The sequence below is a fragment of the Plectropomus leopardus genome, chromosome 17 (genome assembly GCF_026936395.1).
Source record: "Plectropomus leopardus strain MGB_pleo_1.0 chromosome 17, ASM2693639v1, whole genome shotgun sequence".
Classification (NCBI taxonomy): Eukaryota; Metazoa; Chordata; class Actinopteri; order Perciformes; family Serranidae; genus Plectropomus; species Plectropomus leopardus.
The window spans coordinates 4,259,820-4,280,490 of NC_142192.1; the positions used below are offsets into that span (position 1 = coordinate 4,259,820).

The 20,671-nt window shown below is 36.9% G+C and overlaps 2 protein-coding genes across 2 annotated transcripts in view; one reads left to right on the plus strand and one right to left on the minus strand.

Annotated features, from left to right (window-relative positions):
* The window catches only part of LOC121958196 (putative histone deacetylase 1-B), a 47,708-nt gene extending 39,745 nt beyond the window's left edge, over nt 1-7,963 (plus strand). Inside the window, exon 12 of the mRNA XM_088089982.1 lies at nt 6,908-7,963. Within this exon, the coding sequence (XP_087946108.1) occupies nt 6,908-6,935 (28 nt within the window). The 3' untranslated portion in view covers nt 6,936-7,963. The remainder of the gene's footprint in view (nt 1-6,907) is intronic.
* A 129-nt stretch (nt 7,964-8,092) lies between these two features.
* eif3i (eukaryotic translation initiation factor 3, subunit I) lies at nt 8,093-19,222 on the minus strand. The gene is made up of 11 exons (XM_088089983.1): nt 19,078-19,222; nt 18,017-18,109; nt 17,831-17,918; nt 17,656-17,721; nt 17,272-17,421; nt 12,831-12,958; nt 11,729-11,839; nt 11,520-11,609; nt 8,962-9,035; nt 8,680-8,772; nt 8,093-8,567 (listed from the first exon to the last, which is right to left on the minus strand). The coding sequence occupies exons 1-11, from the start codon at nt 19,078-19,080 to the stop codon at nt 8,486-8,488; spliced, it is 978 nt and encodes a 325-aa protein (XP_087946109.1). The 5' UTR covers nt 19,081-19,222; the 3' UTR covers nt 8,093-8,485.
* Between the last annotated feature and the right edge of the window lie 1,449 nt (nt 19,223-20,671).

Below are 20,671 nucleotides of genomic sequence, written 5' to 3' on the forward strand. Positions count from 1 at the left end.
GGCAAGGCTATAGTATGGCAAAAATGTCAAATTTTGACATGTCCCAAAAACAGCTTGAAACACCTCAAAACTGCATAAAGTAGCCTGGCGAGACATGCCATAGCATAGAATATTGCAAAAACGGACAAAAACACCAAAATAATGCATGTTGAAAAAATGACGAAAACGGCAAGGCTATAGTATGGCAAAAATGTCAAAATATGACATGTCCCAAAAACAGTTGAAAAATACTTGAAAACAGCATAAAATAGCCTGCCGAGACACGCCACAGCATATAGCGTTGCAAAAACAGACAAAAACACCAAAATAATACATGTTGAAAAAATGACGAAAACGGCAAGGCTATAGTATGGCAAAAACGTCATAATATGACATGTCCCAAAAACAGTTGAAAACACTTGAAAACAGCATAAAATAGCCTGCCGAGACACGCCATAGTATAGAATATTGCAAAAACAGACAAAAACACCAAAATAATACATGTTGAAAAAATGACGAAAACGGCAAGGCTATAGTATGGCAAAAACGTCATAATATGACATGTCCCAAAAACAGCTTGAAAGACTTCAAAACAGCATAAAATAGCCTGCCGAGACACGCCACAGCATATAGCGTTGCAAAAACAGACAAAAACACCAAAATAATACATGTTGAAAAAATGACGAAAACGGCAAGGCTATAGTATGGCAAAAACGTCATAATATGACATGTCCCAAAAACAGTTGAAAACACTTGAAAACAGCATAAAATAGCCTGCCGAGACACGCCATAGTATAGAATATTGCAAAACCGGACAAAAACACCAAAATAATACATGTTGAAAAAATGACGAAAACGGCAAGGCTATAGTATGGCAAAAATGTCAAAATATGACATGTCCCAAAAACAGCTTGAAAGACTTCAAAACAGCATAAAATAGCCTGCCGAGACACACCATAGCATATAGTGTTGCAAAAACAGACAATAACACCAAAATAATGCATGTTGAAAAAATGACGAAAACGGCAAGGCTATAGTATGGCAAAAATGTCAAATTTTGACATGTCCCAAAAACAGCTTGAAACACCTCAGAACTGCATAAAATAGCCTGGCGAGACATGCCATAGCATAGAATATTGCAAAAACGGACAAAAACACCAAAACAATGCATGTTGAAAAAAATGACGAAAACGGCAAGGCTATAGTATGGCGAAAATGTCATAATATGACATGGCCCATAAACAGTTCAAAACACCTCAAAACAGCATAAAATAGCCTGCCGAGACACGCCACAGCATATAATGTTGCAATAACAGACAAAAACAATAAAATAATGCATGTTGAAAAAATGACGAAAACGGCAAGGCTATAGTATGGCAAAAATGTCAAAATATTACATGTCCCAAAAACAACCAAAATACCTCAAAACAGCATGAAATAGCCTGCCGAGACACGCCATAGCATAGAATGTTGCAAAAAACGGACAAAAACACCAAAATAATGCATGTTGAAAAAATGATGAAAAAGGCAAGGCTATAGTATGGCAAAAATGTCAAATTTTGACATGTCCCAAAAACAGCTTGAAACACCTCAAAACTGCATAAAATAGCGTGGCGAGACATGCCATAGCATAGAATATTGCAAAAACGGACAAAAACACCAAAATAATGCATGTTGAAAAAATGACGAAAACGGCAAGGCTATAGTATGGCAAAAATGTCAAAATATGACATGTCCCAAAAACAGTTGAAAAATACTTGAAAACAGCATAAAATAGCCTGCCGAGACACGCCACAGCATATAGCGTTGCAAAAACAGACAAAAACACCAAAATAATACATGTTGAAAAAATGACGAAAACGGCAAGGCTATAGTATGGCAAAAACGTCATAATATGACATGACCCAAAAACAGTTGAAAACAGTTGAAAACAGCATAAAATAGCCTGCCGAGACACGCCATAGTATAGAATATTGCAAAACCGGACAAAAACACCAAAATAATACATGTTGAAAAAATGACGAAAACGGCAAGGCTATAGTATGGCAAAAATGTCAAATTTTGACATGTCCCAAAAACAGCTTGAAACACCTCAGAACTGCATAAAATAGCCTGGCGAGACATGCCATAGCATAGAATATTGCAAAAACGGACAAAAACACCAAAATAATGCATGTTGAAAAAAATGACGAAAACGGCAAGGCTATAGTATGGCGAAAATGTCATAATATGACATGGCCCATAAACAGTTCAAAACAGCATAAAATAGCCTGCCGAGACACGCCACAGCATATAATGTTGCAATAACAGACAAAAACAACAAAATAATGCATGTTGAAAAAATGACGAAAACGGCAAGGCTATAGTATGGCAAAAATGTCATAATATGACATGACCCATAAACAGTTTAAAATACCTCAAAACAGCATGAAATAGCCTGCCGAGACACGCCGTAGCATAGAATGTTGCAAAAAACGGACAAAAACACCAAAATAATGCATGTTGAAAAAATGATGAAAACGGCAAGGCTATAGTATGGCAAAAACTTCATAATATGACATGTCCCAAAAACAGTTGAAAACACTTGAAAACAGCATAAAATAGCCTGCCGAGACACGCCATAGCATAGAATATTGCAAAACCGGACAAAAACACCAAAATAATGCATGTTGAAAAAATGACGAAAACGGCAAGGCTATAGTATGGCAAAAATGTCAAAATATTACATGTCCCAAAAACAACCAAAACACCTCAAAACATCATAAAATAGCCTGCCGAGACACGCCATAGCAAAGAATATTGCAAAAATGGACAAAAACACGAAAATAATACATGTTGAAAAAATGACGAAAACGGCAAGGCTATAGTATGGCAAAAATGTCAAAATATTACATGTCCCAAAAACAGTTGAAAACACTTGAAAACAGCATGAAATAGCCTGCTGAGACACGCCGTAGCATAGAATGCTGCAAAAAACGGACAAAAACACCAAAATAATGCATGTTGAAAAAATGATGAAAACGGCAAGGCTATAGTATGGCAAAAATGTCAAAATATGACATGTCCCAAAAACAGTTGAAAAATACTTGAAAACAGCATAAAATAGCCTGCCGAGACACGCCACAGCATATAGCGTTGCAAAAACAGACAAAAACACCAAAATAATACATGTTGAAAAAATGACGAAAACGGCAAGGCTATAGTATGGCAAAAACGTCATAATATGACATGTCCCAAAAACAGTTGAAAACAGTTGAAAACAGCATAAAATAGCCTGCCGAGACACGCCATAGCATAGAATATTGCAAAACCGGACAAAAACACCAAAATAATACATGTTGAAAAAATGACGAAAACGGCAAGGCTATAGTATGGCAAAAATGTCAAATTTTGACATGTCCCAAAAACAGCTTGAAACACCTCAAAACTGCATAAAATAGCGTGGCGAGACATGCCATAGCATAGAATATTGCAAAAACGGACAAAAACACCAAAATAATGCATGTTGAAAAAATGACGAAAACGGCAAGGCTATAGTATGGCGAAAATGTCATAATATGACATGGCCCATAAACAGTTCAAAACACCTCAAAACAGCATAAAATAGCCTGCCGAGACACGCCACAGCATATAATGTTGCAATAACAGACAAAAACAACAAAATAATGCATGTTGAAAAAATGACGAAAACGGCAAGGCTATAGTATGGCAAAAATGTCAAAATATGACATGTCCCAAAAACAGTTGAAAACACTTGAAAACAGCATAAAATAGCCTGCTGAGACACGCCGTAGCATAGAATGCTGCAAAAAACGGACAAAAACACCAAAATAATGCATGTTGAAAAAATGATGAAAAAGGCAAGGCTATAGTATGGCAAAAATGTCAAATTTTGACATGTCCCAAAAACAGCTTGAAACACCTCAAAACTGCATAAAATAGCCTGGCGAGACATGCCATAGCATAGAATATTGCAAAAACGGACAAAAACACCAAAATAATGCATGTTGAAAAAATGACGAAAACGGCAAGGCTATAGTATGGCAAAAATGTCAAAATATGACATGTCCCAAAAACAGTTGAAAACACTTGAAAACAGCATAAAATAGCCTGCTGAGACACGCCGTAGCATAGAATGCTGCAAAAAACGGACAAAAACACCAAAATAATGCATGTTGAAAAAATGATGAAAAAGGCAAGGCTATAGTATGGCAAAAATGTCATAATATGACATGTCCCAAAACAACAGTTGAAAACACCTCAAAACTGCATAAAATAGCCTGGCGAGACATGCCATAGCATAGAATATTGCAAAACCGGACAAAAACACCAAAATAATACATGTTGAAAAAATGACGAAAACGGCAAGGCTATAGTATGGCAAAAATGTCAAATTTTGACATGTCCCAAAAACAGCTTGAAAGACTTCAAAACAGCATAAAATAGCCTGCCGAGACACGCCACAGCATATAGTGTTGCAAAAACAGACAAAAACACCAAAATAATGCATGTTGAAAAAATGATGAAAACGGCAAGGCTATAGTATGGCAAAAATGTCAAAATATTACATGTCCCAAAAACAACCAAAATACCTCAAAACAGCATAAAATAGCCTGCCGAGACACGCCATAGCATATAGTGTTGCAAAAACAGACAAAAACACCAAAATAATGCATGTTGAAAAAATGACGAAAAGGGCAAGGCTATAGTATGGCAAAAACGTCATAATATGACATGACCCATAAACAGCTTGAAACACCTCAAAACTGCATAAAATAGCCTGCCGAGACACGCCATAGCATAGAATACTGCAAAAACAGACAAAAACACCAAAATAATGCATGTTGAAAAAATGACGAAAAGGGCAAGGCTATAGTATGGCAAAAACGTCATAATATGACATGTCCCAAAAACAGCTTGAAACACCTCAAAACTGCATAAAATAGCCTGCCGAGACACGCCATAGCATATAGTGTTGCAAAAACAGACAAAAACACCAAAATAATGCATGTTGAAAAAATGACGAAAAGGGCAAGGCTATAGTATGGCAAAAACGTCATAATATGACATGTCCCAAAAACAGCTTGAAACACCTCAAAACTGCATAAAATAGCCTGCCGAGACACGCCATAGCATAGAATGTTGCAAAGAGGGCCAAAAACAACATAATGTAGCATGTCGAAAAACACAGGAGAACACTACACTATAGAATGGCAAAAATTTCAAAATATGGCTGTCCAAAAAACTGCTGAAAACCACATTAAACCACATAAAATAGCCTGCCGTGATAGCATAGGACATTGTAAAAACAGCCAAAAACACCACAAAATAGCATGTTGAGACACATCATTGTATAGAATGTTGAAAAAATGGCCAAAAACAATGTGGAAAAAACAACCATAAACGTCATAGCTTAGTGTCAAGGAGCCGCAGCTCTCCTCTTTAGGAGTCTCCGTACCTCAGACCTGCAAGAGAGTGGCTTATTAGAGAGGTAGTGTGTCTTTTTTTTTTGCCTTTTAGCCACTCACCAGATTCTCATAAGAATGAAAAGGCGAACACTCTTAAAATTGCTTGAGGCAGGCTTTATTCAAAGATAAAAATGTGAAAAGCGTAAATCAAAAGCAACAGTTGCCTCACTCCCTCTTACAGGAGTTAACACAGAGTCTAAGCAAGATAAGACGAGCACAAAAAGCGCTCACAGTGATCTGTTGTCCCTCTGTATCTGGAGGTCTGTTGTGTCATCACTCTCTCCACTCTCCGTCTCTCCTCATTGGCTGGCCTTGGGGTGGTGTGTGTTAAAGTTGAAACTTCCTCCTCCGCATGTGGTTTCCTTTCCGCGGTTGCTCAAGCGGCTGCTGCTGCTGATTCATGAACATGTTAAACATGCTCATGAGCACGGTGCGCCCGTTTGCATGTTCGTGAAGGTGTTCATCTCCCTCAGGTTGTGTTTGGATCTGGGTGCAAGTTTTCACTCTTGGCTGGTCTCCAACATACAGCATGTCCAAAAAACGGCCAAAAACGTCATGTTATAGAACTTCAAGAAATCGCCTGAAAATGACGTAGTATGGCAAAAAAACGTCAAAATACAACATGTCCAAAAAACGGCTGAAAACGTCATAATATATATGATATCCTAGTAAAGCACATCTGAGAAAAGTCTGAAAACATTATAGCACATCAAAAAATTGCCTTAAAAAGTCATATTAAAGTATGGCAAAAAATGTCAAAATTCACAGCTGAAAACCACATGAAATAGCATGTCAACACACGTCATAGTACAGAATGTTGAAAAAACGATCGAAAACGTCATAGTTAAGTATGGCAAAAAAATGTAAAAATACATGTCCAAAAAAAAGTCTGAAACATCATAATATAGTATGTCAAAAATCATCCTAAAACTTTATAGTATAGTTTGGCAAAAACCCCAAATTATGTCTTTTCCAAAAAACAGCTGAAAACCACGTAAAATAGCATGTTGAGACACGCCGCAGCGTAGAATGTCGAAAAATTGTCTGAAACCGTCATATTATTGCATGTCCAAAAAATGGCAGAAAATGTCATAGTATAGTTAAAAAATAGCCAAAAAAGTCATATTATTGCATCTTAACAGTATTGTCCTTGTACCTGAAATGAATGAAAAAGTCAGTTTTCAGGCTTCTTTTTGTGGTTAATACAAAAGAATATAAGCACAACACATAGATTTCAAATTAAAGAAACAAAAAATCTGCTTTGTGTGTTTTGGAATAGGGAATTCAGGTGGTATGAATAGAAAACTCATTCGTCAATTCTTTGACCCTCAACTTGTTTTGCTGGCCACTTTTCCTGAGGATAAAATGTATGTCACAGACGTTTTCACCTATAATTTTATATATGAGGAGTACCAGGAAGGGCTCAATGTAGTAACTGTCTTAAACTTTTTGTGTTTCAGACCAAAAGAAGAGGTGAAGACGACTTGAAGTCTGGCGCTGGGAGACTGGCTGGTTGTACTTAAGTTCTCAAGCCCCTGTGATTCCTATATTCTCCTGCTGCGATGATAGGACCCTTTTGTATTCCTGTTTTACGACGTTTTTATGGCAAACCTGGTTCACACCTCACTAGTATTTACATTTGTTTCCAAGCTCAGCGAAGAGCCAGTTGAGTGGTCGTTACAGCCGCAGCTGCATGAATTTGTCACTGAACATTTGGCCCCTCTGTTCTCTGTGCTGAGTATTAAACTCCACCCAACTGGAGCTCCATGAAGTTAAAAACAAATGCCACAATTCCCTCTCAGCTGCTGTGAGCCAGGTCTGCTTTACTGTGAAGAAACGCACCCAATTGTTACCGCTCCTACCATGGCATTACAGAAACCAGTTTGTGGGGCTCACGCTAAAATGCCTGCAGAGATGTAGATGATTTTGAAGTCTTGTGCTCACATGCAAAAAGGCTTTTCCATTAGTTTTTAAACATCTGTTCACGATACTGTTTGAATAACCAGTATCTGGCAGTGGTTTGGCTTGCTGTGTTCATTTCTCAGTAAATGCATGGTTAGAACGATGTCACCTTTAGCATGTACATACTGCTCCCTTCGCCCAGACATCTCTGCTCAGTAACTTATTTGAAATCATGAACACAGTCATTCCCTTCAGCCCAGCGTTTCCCAAACCTTTCCTCAAGTATTACTCGTCCTGCATGTTTGAGATGTCTCACTGCTGCAACACAGCTGATTCAAGTTCACAACCAGTTGATCTGCATCAGCTGTGGGACAAACATGCAGGGCGAGTGGTATTAAAGGAGAGGTTTAGGAAACGCTGCTTTCGCCCATCTGCTCAGCGTTTTATCTCCTACACTGTTTGTATGTTTGAGTATGAATGTGTGTGCGAACCTCTTCAGAGGTTCAGGTTTGGAAGTGACAGATTTGTTTTAGCTTTTTTTGTACCATTCCACATGAAGGTGGAGTGAGCTGGTGAGTGGCTCCTCCACATGTGAGTTTTATCCTTGTGAAATGTGCATTATCATAAATTTGTAATAAAAGATGTGGAAAAAAAGTGATGTTCACATTTACACCCTGAACCCGAAGACTTGGTATAGAATGACTGAATTACCGATCAGACGATTGACAAATCACACAGACAGCTTGAATTCAGAAATTTTATGGTGACTTTAGATGGAATGGCTTACAACAGAAAATATATCAATAACTCAAACTCTACTAATTAGTAGAATCAGATTAAATAGAGGTGGGAATCGGGGAGTGTGGGTTTGTAAGTCCAGTCACAAACACTCTGCAGGTCCAGGGTACAAAAACAACTCCTGCTACCACCACCAGGACAGTCTCCACGTGACGTTAGAAAAACACCTCTTTACCTTTATTTGAAGTAATCTGTGATACGCTTACTGACTTCAGATCGGTTCAGATGAAGGGAAGAGGCGAGGTGGTTAGCAGACTGTAAATGCACGTCAGTCCGGTATTTCTTCTTCCTGTCTGGACTGATGTGATGTTCGCTGTGGGATTGAGGAGCCTCACTGTTCACGCCTCCAGTTCAAAGTCAAAGTACTGTGGGTCAAAGTAATGAATCCTTACGTATCCGTCCTCTCCTCCGCTGCTGTAACTGTAAACAAACACAGGACAACAACCATGTCAGCAGCCACACACAGACAACTTCTGAGCAGCCAACTTCATGTTTTAGGACAGTGTGTTTCCAAGTTATGTTCGTGTCTTACCTCTTGCCATCAGGGTGGAATGCCACACAGTTAATGGGGCCAAAATGACCTTTGACCCTGCCAAACTCCTCTTCATAGGCAGCATGGAAGAACCTGGGAGGAGAGAAGGAAGGAAGGCAGGTTAGCGCTTCATCCTAAACTGTCCGCAGCGCGGCAGCACAGCAGCGCGGCAGCACAGCAGCGCGGCAGCACAGCAGCGCGGCAGCACAGCAGCGCGGCAGCACAGCAGCGCGGCAGCACAGCAGCGCGGCAGCACAGCAGCGCGGCAGCACTCTAACCCACCTGGCTTCAAACTTGCCGATCCTGGTGGAGGTGGTGGTGACCTCCATGGCCTCTTGTCCTCCTCCCATCACCACCTGAACACACAAACGTCTAAAGTTAAACATGATGTCCAGTTTGCATCTGAAAAAGCACACACTACAAAATTATTAACCCTTAACAACCGTTTGGTCTTCATTTTTAGATAATTTTGGCTGTGTTCATGTATAAAAGAATAAATTAATTTTTGGCATAATATATTCTGACATTTTAAACATGCTATTCTTTCATTTTTTATGACATACTCTACTGTAGATTTTTTCCCCCAAACATATGGATAAGGCTTTTTTTTTAACTGATATTGTGGATTTTTTTGCCATACTGTACTTTGTTTTTATGACTTCGACCAACAAACTATGCCATGGCTTTTTATATTTTAGTCCTTTTGCTAAGGCATTTTTTGACATAATATAGGCCTGCTATGGCACTTATTAAAAATATTATACTGTGGCTTTTTATAGACATACTATAGCCTACCATGGCATTCTTCTGACTTTGGCAAACTATGGCATATTTTCCACAAACTATAGTACGGCTTTTTTATGGCATATAGTACTATGATTTTTTTATTGACACAGTATACAATGTCCTTAATGGTTATACACTATACTTAATATATTATAGGCCCACTATGTCACTTATTAAAAATACTGCACTACAGCTATTTATAGACATACGATAGGCCTACTATGAAGATTTTTTTGACACAGCGTCCTGTGATATGCTATGGACATACTGAACTATTTTATGGCATTCTATACTATGATTTTTTATTAACATACTAAACTAAGGCTTGTTTGGAATATTACCTTGTGGCCTTTTTTCAACAGATATACTGTGCTATGGCATTTTTTTCAGCATACCATATTACAGCAGTTTCACCGTGTATGGAATAATGTACTGTGGCTTTTATTTCGAACATACAGCTAAGGCTGTTTTTAAATTTTAAATTAAATTTTTCTTGTATTATGTTTTTATGACTTCTATCAACATATTATGCTATGGCATTTTTTTTTGCATACTATAACTAAAGCTTTTTACACACATACTTTTGACATAGTATACTATACATTTTTAAAGTCATAGTATACTATGGCTTTTTTCTGGTTTGTTTTAAACAAACACTTCTATACCGTGACTTTTTTTTGGCATAATGTACTTTATTTTCTCACTTCTATCAACATGCGATACTATGGCTTTTTGAAAAATACTGTAATATTGCTTTTTATATGCACACTTTTGCACTTTTTTGACATTGTATACTGTGACTTAGTATTGACATACTATACTATGACTTTTAAATGTCGAAGTATACTATGGCATTTTTTCCGCATACTTTCCTATGGCAGTTTAATTTTTTTAAAACATTTTTTTGGCATACTGTACTATGTTTTTATGATTTCTATGCACATACTCTGCTCTGGCATTTTTTTTCAACATACTAAACTGTAGCTTTTTATATACATACTATATATATATATATATATATATATATATATATATATATATATATATATAGGTAAATTTTGGCATAGTGTACTGTGACTTAGTCACAGTACACTTAGCATTTTTTGGCATAATATACTATGGATTTTTCTCCGACAGATATATTACATAGTGGAATTTCTTTCTGTAGACTATATTATGGCAGTTTATGCTCGTAAATTTTTTTATGGTATACCATACTATATTATTCCTTTTTCAACATACTTTGCAATGGTATTTTTTCCTTTTCAAAAAAATGCTAAGGTTGTTTTAACATGCTGCATTGTAAAAAAAAAAAAAAAAAAATAGGGCATAATGTACTTGATTTTCTTCACTTCTATAGACACACTATACTTAGTATAGTATGTTGATGAAAACTCACAGTATACTATATCAAAAACTGCCCATGACTTTTTAAGTATGCTATGGTATTTTTTCTGCAAAGGATACTTTGGGGGTTTTTTTTCTAACAGATATAGCACACAATGGATTTTTTTCTGAATATTATTATTATTAATGTATCATGTCACTGAAAACAAAACCTGCTAAAAACAAAACATAAAAGGCATCATTTGTCTACAGTAGTCTCATCAATTCTGCATCAATTTAATCTATAAAAATAAACTGTATTCATGTACAAACTGAACTACTCTGGATTTTTTTGTCAAATCAACTCGCTAACAGCCTCCGCTCGTCAGCTGCGCTTATCTAATGGGATGAGAGGTAAAGCATATAAAAAATTATACATTTCTCGCTAAAATAAATGCTGGCTTGTGGATCAGATACACACATAATTATCCATGGACTTTAGTTCACTGCAAAACTGAGTTTTGTGATCACCCTACAGCCAATAATAGAGATTATGGAGTGCAAACCAAACTGAGGTCAAACATTCACTTTTTTTTCTTTTTTGGCGACACTAAATTTGTCTGCGACAGTAAAACTGCTTGACAGGTTGTTTGTTGTATTGGTGTTTGTTTCAGTAGCATGGTAAAGGGAAACGCTGCTTTTACTGGTTTGACTGTGTCCGCACTTACATGATCCATGATGGGGGAGATGGCAGCAGAGTTGACGGGTCTCTCTGTCTTGAAAGTCTTGATGTGATCCAGAGAAGTGGAGTCAAACAGCTGAGAGGAAACACAGAAGACGTCAAACTCTCAAACAAATAAACGGTGATATCAAACAGCAGGTAACGCGGTGAGCCAAAAATCCACGGGCTGTCGTGGAGAGCAGGCAGAGGTCTGACCTTGGCGGTGTTGTCCTTGGAGGCGCTGATGAACATGGTGAGATCCACGGATGTCTGGATGTCGTTGATCTGCTTGGTGTGCTCTTTGGCCTTCTTCAGGATCTCTCCAGACTGAAAACAAATAACAGCACTCGACTGTAAAGACTCTCAATACTAAAGATGTTCTCTTAACATCTGAAATATCAAATGTATAAGCTTCATAATCTTCAGGGTTCAAAAAGTTCAATTTTAAAGATCTTTTTTAAACCCCCTGGAATGAAATTTAACGCCAACTTTAAGGTCATATTGGCAAACATCTGAAGGATATGATGCAAAATCAGATTTTTATACCTAGAAATAATTATTTACCAAAATAATTGAACTTAATAATACATGTTATCATTACCGAAAAGAAGCATTACCAGGGAAGAACAGTGTGTTCCCTGGATGTTACATGATCACTGACAGTCAGTTATAACACTCAGAACACAGCGGGATTTATAACAGGCAACATCACTGTGAGAGGACGAGAAAAAACTTAAGACCTTCATAAACTAAATTTAAGACTTTGATGAATGTCAGACTTTTTAATGCCTTGCATTTGAAAATATTAAATTCAAGGCTTTTAAAGACTTTTAAGACTTTGTGAGTACCCTGTTCTTACTCACTGTAGTAGATTCAGACATCTTTGCTGGCAAACTAAGCAGACAATCTGCTGTCTAGGATTATTTAGTGTTTAGGTTTATGGAACCAGGATAAGATTTGTTCACATGATTTGCTAGCCGGACGCTTGATATGACTCTAGTGGAAGTCTCCAAGACCCCCTTCACACACTAAAGGGTGTCCGTCATTTTTCCAAGCTAGAAAAAAATCATGTGCATAATGAATGGAGCTGGACTTCCCAGATATCCCAGAATGATTGACCATGTGTTGATACTTTTATTATTGTACACATATATTTCACTTATACTTTATTATTATTACTAAGTTTTTGTTTGTGTCTTGGTCTGGGTACTGATTTGATTTGTAGTATTTGTCCTGTTCTGTCCTGTAAGAGAGAGAGAGAGAGTGTGTGTGTGTGTGTGTGTGTGTGTGTGTGTGTGTGTGTGTGTGTCCGTCCTACCTTGGCACTGAACTGGTTGAACTCTCCGTTCTCGTGGCCAGCGATGACAAACTCTCCCAGGGGTCCCCAAACAGCGCTGGTGATCTTGTGGTCACTGCAGGGGACGGATAGGTAGGGCTGGTTGTCCTCTGGAGAGACACAGGGACACAGACATTACACCACTGACAGCAGTCATATTCCTGACAGAAAAACTGTCAAAAGGTGGAAACAGTTTGGCTCAGTTCTGTGTGCCTCTGTCCTGCCTGTAAGTAATTATTCATACAGTTTTGTGACTCGTATGAAGACTTGTGACAAAGTAGCAAGTCTGGTATTTTTTAACCTGGACCACAGTTTCCCAGGTTTTTGTGTCTAATCCTGCAGTAATGTGGTTTCAGGATAATTGGAAAATTCATGGAAACTCCCCAGAAAAGTTTGGGTAGCAGAGTTGACAAAATATATGCAAAAATTATGACGGACAGAAGTTAATGTTCAGTTGATGGTAACTTTTTATACATTCACATATTGCATGTTAATCTTTTTCTCACGTGTAATTTGTAATAGTTAGAGTTAGAAAAGTAATTTATTAGCATTAGTCAGATAAAGTAAAAAAAAACAAAAAGTTGTTTTAGCGGATGCAGCAGCAACAGGTCTGGAACAAAATCACTTTGTAATATAAAGCTTAAAGTGCCGTCCACACCGAGCACTATTTCTATAACTATAACCATAACCACACTGATGAACAACAACGTTCTGCAAACAGCGGCAAAAAGCACACACTACACACTCTATGCAAATGGAAATTGAGGAGCTGCTACTGACAAGTTTCATTCATACTTTAATATGAGTCAACATCAGTTTGCTGACATTGTGGTGATGCTAAAAGAGGACGTCAGTCAAGACAAAAGCAACCTCAGAGACGCATCAGTGCCAGAGAGTGTTTGGCTGCATGTCTCAGGGAAAAATTACTTTCATGTGTAAACTGCAGCCCAGTAATGGTCATGTAGCCGTTAATAGCCGTGACAGAGTGAGTATATCATGTTAAAGGTTGTTCTTAAATCCTAAATCAAAGAGATAAGCTGCAATTAAGAAGCTGATATTGTAAACACTCCTGACACTTTATTCAGCAGAAAAATGTCCCTGAGGTGTACTGATGACATACAGATTTAACAGTTTAAATTCAGGGGATTTAAATTCAAAATTGATTATGTAGCCCATAAAGCATCATAATAAGATGAGGTGTTTTGGTCAACACTACAGACTTTTTTCTTTCATCTTCTTGTCCTGCTCACAGTAAACAGCACCATCTACTGGACAGAATCTGCTACAGTCAGGGAGACTCATCAGCTATTAATGACTAAATTTACAGGAAGAAAAAGTAAAAGAAAACCAAACAGTAACGCCCACAGCTTTATACATCTTTTTTTAACACAAAAACAGACATTTTGTGGTCCATAGGAGATGTCAGGATCTGCGTTGGACGTGACGTCTAAATAAGACAGATTCTGATTGGCTGTTAGTATTTCTAATCTTTCATGAAATCGCTCCAGGAGTGATCCAAACAGCATCGTTCACCACCGTCACTATCGTTTTAGTTGTAGTGTGGACTCCGCCATCCACATTTTACTTTCACTTACAAACATCTGCAAACAGTTTCTCTCATTCACTGATGTCACCGACTGTGAAGAGATCTACAGACCAAAATATCCACCTCATGAGTGACAAATGCTACAGAGGATAAAAGAAAGTTATGCTACGCTGCGTTCAGGGACCTGCAAAAACGTCACATTTCAGAGCGAGTCCACAGAATTATGTGATTATATGATAATGATTTAAAAGAAAATAGGAAAAGAACCACTGTATCACTATCATCAAACCTACCACTCTCTATTTTAACAAACAGTCATTTTATCATCATCATACACACTTCATTCAAAGCTAGAGGAAACAAAATAAAACTCAGAAGCCTTCTTGTTTCATCTTTCCACAAAAATCAGCTTTGGTTTTTAAGAACTATGCCCTCACTTCGCCAAGTTGGATCTGACACCATACAATTAAAAATAAAAATAATAATAATAATGATAATACCATTTTATTTTTATGTGTCAAACTATACTGCTGTAAACATGCTAGAATTCACATTTATTTAAATGGAGCTGGGCGTGTTTGACTGACAAATATTTGGTCTGTCTCTGGTTACACAAAAAGTTCTCCTGAACAAAAAAGATCAGCCTCTGTATTGATCCTTCCAATAATAGCATCAGACACCTGAGGTCCGTGCCAGAAAGCAGGTTTAACAAACTCTAACCCTGAACTCTGAGATGGGAAAAGCTTTGGGTTTCAGAACAGGTGATCAGAGATTATTGAATAAACTCAGAGTGTGTTCACTCAGCTCGTGTTCTGTGAATGAAAACAGGAATCATCAGTGTAGCTCCAATACTACCATCATTATTATTATTATTATTATTATTATTATTATTATTATTTAGGTCTTAGTCTAGATTCGATTTTAAATATATTTGTTCAGCTTTAATTTGATGGGGACAAACCAGGGCCAGCAATTGAAGATGAAAAATAAAGTTAAAGATTTAAAACATAAATCAGAGACGTGATCGTGATCTGACTCAGTAATAACGTGGTTTAGTGAAGCAATAGGTTACAGTGGAACATTCACATCTCAATCAATCATCAAACAAACAAACAATCGTCTCAAATTATGGAAATAATTATTTATTGATCCTACCTTTCGAAAGCTTCATTCTGATTTTTGAAATTTAATCTGAGATTACACATTATGTGCAATAAACATTTTAGTGGAACTGCTCTAACAAACTGACAGCTGTCTGCAGCGACGTGAAAAAAGACCATGCAGAGGTTTGATTCAGATGCTGTTATTGAATGACCATAACACGTTCCCCGCCATTAATGAGATATTCCATTGTTTTCATTGTCATACTGTAGGGGGCGCTGTAGTGGATGTTGTGCAATAGAATAACATTTCTGTAACCAAAAACAAATAAACAAATCGATCCAAGGGAAACAGGAGGAGAAATCTACATACTTGCTGACTTTCTCACTATTTAGCATCTTTTCAGAGTCTCAAAAATTATCAAAAGCATCAAGAGACACATTTAGCCCAACAAGCAGAGCAATATGTAAATATGCAGAGTTTGCAACAAAGCCTTTGCTTAGGGGCAGTTCTAAAGGCTGTTGTGCTTCCAGACATTTGGGGAATATCCCACTCTGTGCTTCCAATCCTCCGCAAACAGAATATTTATTACAGTATTATTTTTGTACAACTCAAGTAAACATAATAAAATATGATGGTGAACAAAAAATGTATACATGGAATTGATTTTGGACTTAAAAATGACTTTCTTTGGAAAAAAATGTGATTCTCTCCACTGTTTGTTCGAAATGTTTTTTTTTATGAAAATGCACAAATTCAGGTGTTGATACAAAAAAGGAATGGAAGAAGCTTGAGTAAAATGTTTTTGTGCATAAAAGCTGTTCTTTACTTTGACATATTCATTGTTTATATATTCAAAGAACAGGACATTCCGGGGGTCTTGAAAGACTGGTAAATATGACCGAAAATGCTGGTGCTGGCTGCTTACTGAATAATAATACTCTGTTAAATTCACAGAGTCAGTTACCATAAGTTAAGTTAACCTTTCTTTCTGGAGCTGAAAATAGAGAGTTTCTTCCCGTGTCAGGGTTAACTAACTTAACTAGAGTTTTCACTAAAACAGCTTTCTGGAATAACAATGACGGTACAGTGCAGGTTTCAGTCTCACTTAATACTGGACCGATTTCAAAAATTGTTTCCATTCATCACTCAGACACAAAAACGTGAGAAAATAGTTACTCTTAAAATACTGGTGACCATCTGTATCATGTTTCTGCAGAAAAAAATTGTTTTTACTTTCTCACTTTACTTTTTTCCACTTCACATGAATTTGCATCTATTTAAACCTTTGAAACTGAAACAAACTGCATGAAATAAGGAAAAGAAAGTGACCTGAAAATAACTTTCAAAAGAAATAAATTATTAAAAGATATTATTGAAAAAGAAGTGGAAAATGTCCAGAAAACTATATTCATTGTTCTTATCATTATTAGACATATTATCTACAATTTTAGCTGTATATAAATTTTTAATTTTGGGCTTTTTTGTTTGTTTGTTTTTTTTTTTAACATTTTTTGAGCTTGTGTTCTTTTTTTTCAGATAATTTTCTTGTAAGTCATAATTTCTATTTCCTTCCAATGTTTTTGAAAGACACTAAGCATATTTTCACTTCAATTTCACAGGATTCAAAATCAAACTGACCACAATCAAAAGCTGGATGTGGCTGACATCTTTCATTTGTCAACATTTTCTGGTAATCTACTCAAAGTAGTCAGTAAGGGACATCTGTGTGCATTGCGTGTGTGTGCACACGCGCATGTGTGTGTGTTTGCGTACCGATCTGCTGTGGATCCCTCAGGTCAAAGAAGTTGAGGAAACACTGGTAACCCATCTGCTTGTCTGTGGAGAACATGATGATGTTTCCGCTGAAGTCGAAGCCGCACGTTCTGACAGCAGAGTTGGTGTTGAGCAGAGCCAGCTGTTTACCTGTGGTGGACAGAGACACGGGGTTAGTGGATGTTCCAGCTTGATCAGACTCGAAGGTTCTGCATTTAGTCAAACGCACATATATTTTAATTGCATTTTCTGTGAATGATATTGTTTTACTGTTTTACCTTGTTTTCATATATTGTATGATATTGTATTGTAAAGCACTTTGTTACTCAGGTTTAGAAAAGCACTGAAGAAATAAAGTTTCTGATTATTATTTACTGTACATACCCGTCTCACAGTCCCACAGTCGACAGCTATTGTCAGCTGATCCTGTCAGTACGTTTTTAGTGTCCCCTGAGAGAGGACATGTTAAGGAACCCAACATGGATTACACCAGCCAGCATAGCTCACATTATATTTGTCTGAGAATAAACAAATACACACATTTTTTGAAAAAGGATACAGTCACAGTCAACACACCACACAGCTCCCGTGTGTCCATTGTAGGTGCCGAGCCTCTCACCATTGACAGAGTACCACACATTGGCTACCTGCAGTGGGACACATGACAATGTTGGTTAATACCAAACTAACTTGCAGGTGGAATAATGTGATGATGGCATAAGATATTTTATTATTATGACCTCACCGTATCTTTAGCTACAGAGAAGAGCAGGTCCCCTTCTCTGTTGTACTTGATCTGAGTGATGGACCTCTCATGGCCCTGCAGCAAGATGGGTTTCTGTGGAGAGGAGAGGACAGTCTTCAACTATCCACGTGAGGTAACAACAGCTACATGTTTTCAACTGAGCCAGTGTTGTGCCAACATGTGTTCCCCCAACAAACACTGTTTCCCACATGTTAATGAAAGAGCCTCCTTCGATTGTTAGGGACTGTTTATTTAGGTATTTCAGGCATTTTTTAAAATGATGCAATCTTTATTTTCGCTTAGGTGAGGGACATACAATTTTGAATAGCAGTATTTTATATTTATTTTAAATAACATCTGAACCCTAAATGCTGCAAGCGAGTTAGAAGACATGTTTACTTTATAAATCTGCAAAAGTCACACCATTTACCGTGACCAGGAAGTGTAAAACAGAAAAACATAGTAACAAGCGGCCATTCAACACAGTATTTTTAGGAAGCGTTTGCATTTTTTCTTCACTAACACCTGCGTTGATGGCTTGTTGCGTTGGCTCCAATACGATCTATATTTGGTATATATACATGTATTTCAAAAACAATGTTGTATTAACTCTAATACGATCTGCATTTATTGTTAATACATTAATTACAAACAAACAAAAACAAGAAAATAAAAATAAAGCACAGTCCCCTTGAGAGTTTGGTTTGGAAAGAGAAAACATCAATGTGGAAACAGTCTTCGACATAACAGTCGCTTAAAGCATTTTTAAAAGGGCAAACCGACTATGAAAACCAGCTGTAACTGTTAGCTTTATGTATTTATTTTTACACAAAGTCCAATTGCCAGCTGTCGGAGGCTTATCAACACACCTGCATCACCGACAACATGCTAACAGAGGCTAACATTAATGCTAACATTAGCTTGTTTGAAAGCTAACGTTAACTGGGGTAGCTAGCTACATATGCTAGCTAAACCACAGCTAACAGTTTCGGCGGGATAAAGAGCTTTGTTCCGGGCGATATTATAACTCGTATCGGGCGGTAATCACAGAAACTACTAACCATTTTTGTAAGAAATGTGTCACCAGTCGGTCCAGAAAATTCACTGCGTCTCACAGAAAACGAGAGACGCCGAAACACTCGTGCATGAGGCGCCCGAGCCGCGGCGGAAGAGGAAGGTGACGTAGTTCCGGTGAAAAATGGCAACATGGCGTTAGTGCGCCCTCTATTTATAAACTCCACTCTAGCATGTTGTAAAATAATACTTTTTTATATATTAATAATAATATATTATTATTATTATTATTATTATTATCAGTAGTAGTAGTAGTAGTAGTAGTAGTAGTCCCTGACTAAGTGACGTGTTTTATGGACATTTCATATTGTATTCGATGCATTAAAAAAAAACAGCATTTTCTATGACAAGACCATCCACAATGACCCCGGCTTTGTCGTCATGCTCTCTGACCACAGGAACTATTTTCAAGTGGCCTAGACAGTAAAATATTGTTTTGACATGCGCTATAGAATAAACCCAAATAGTGTATGGAAAAACTGCAGGAAATGTATGTAAAATTAAATTTGGATGAATTTTGAATATACTATTACTTTTGAATATGACATCAGAGATTAGTTTTTCCAAATATTTTTGGAACTTTTTATATACTTCCTTGTCTGTAATATGTATTTTTAATTTTCAGCAATCCTACATATTAATAGGGTAATTTTTGTTATCTGTTCAGAAGACTGAAGAGTGTGAATAAAGCTTGTGTTCAGGTCTTCACTGTCCCCTTATCCTGTGAGGTGTCTTTTGTGTTTTTACTATGGATATAGGCCTATTTTATGGATTTTTAAAGGTTTTCTTCCACCCCTTGAAATCAACATGGCCCCTGTGAAGCTTTGGCGACCCCTATTGGGGATCTGGAACCCCAGGTTGGAAACAAGTGATGCAATGTGCAAAACTGTGAGAATCCCTGATATAAACTTGAGTGGAGTAATCAGTGTATGGAGATAGATTTGTCTCAATATTATTCATGTGAGATGATCGACAATGTGTAGAAATGTGTTTTCTGTAAAGATCATACACCTTTCATTAACACTGTTTTAGTAAACTCAATAACTTCAAATATAAAACATCTGCAAATTCTGAAATATGGAGAGAGATTCGTCTTTATATTATTTGTGTGAGATTAACAATATGTGCAATCTGTAAATATAAACAACAAATACAATACATATACAAGTGAATACAAATTTACATATATTTAGCAAATATAAAACAGATCTGCAAATTCTTTTATCGAGAGGGATTTATCTCAATTGTATTTGTGTGAGATCAACAGCAGGTGTGTAAATGTGTTATCTGTAAATTTAAAACAGCTTCTACAAAAAAACCTAAAAATTTTTTTTGCAAATAACAGAATCTGTGTGCGTAAAGCACAAGTACACAAGCTCAGAATTGAGATTTACAAAAAAAAAACCTGGATTGACAAATGTTAAAGTTGGGAATGTTGGGAATACATACACAAGGTTTTCATTTATTTTTAAATGAATCAAATTAATTTTAATTTTTGTATTTGCAGATCATTTTATATTTTCAAAATATTGTTTTGAGTTTACCAATCCTGCAGAAAACACATGGACACGCAATATTGAG

What these genes read in the sequence shown, in the direction of transcription:
- eif3i (XM_088089983.1), bottom strand. An exon ending in TCTCCCCCATCATGGATCAT is followed by an intron (nt 9,036 to 11,519) that starts GTAAGTGCGGAC and finishes TTGTGTGTTCAG; the next exon opens with GTGGTGATGGGAGGAGGACA. An exon ending in TTCCACCCTGATGGCAAGAG is followed by an intron (nt 8,568 to 8,679) that starts GTAAGACACGAA and finishes GTTTGTTTACAG; the next exon opens with TTACAGCAGCGGAGGAGAGG.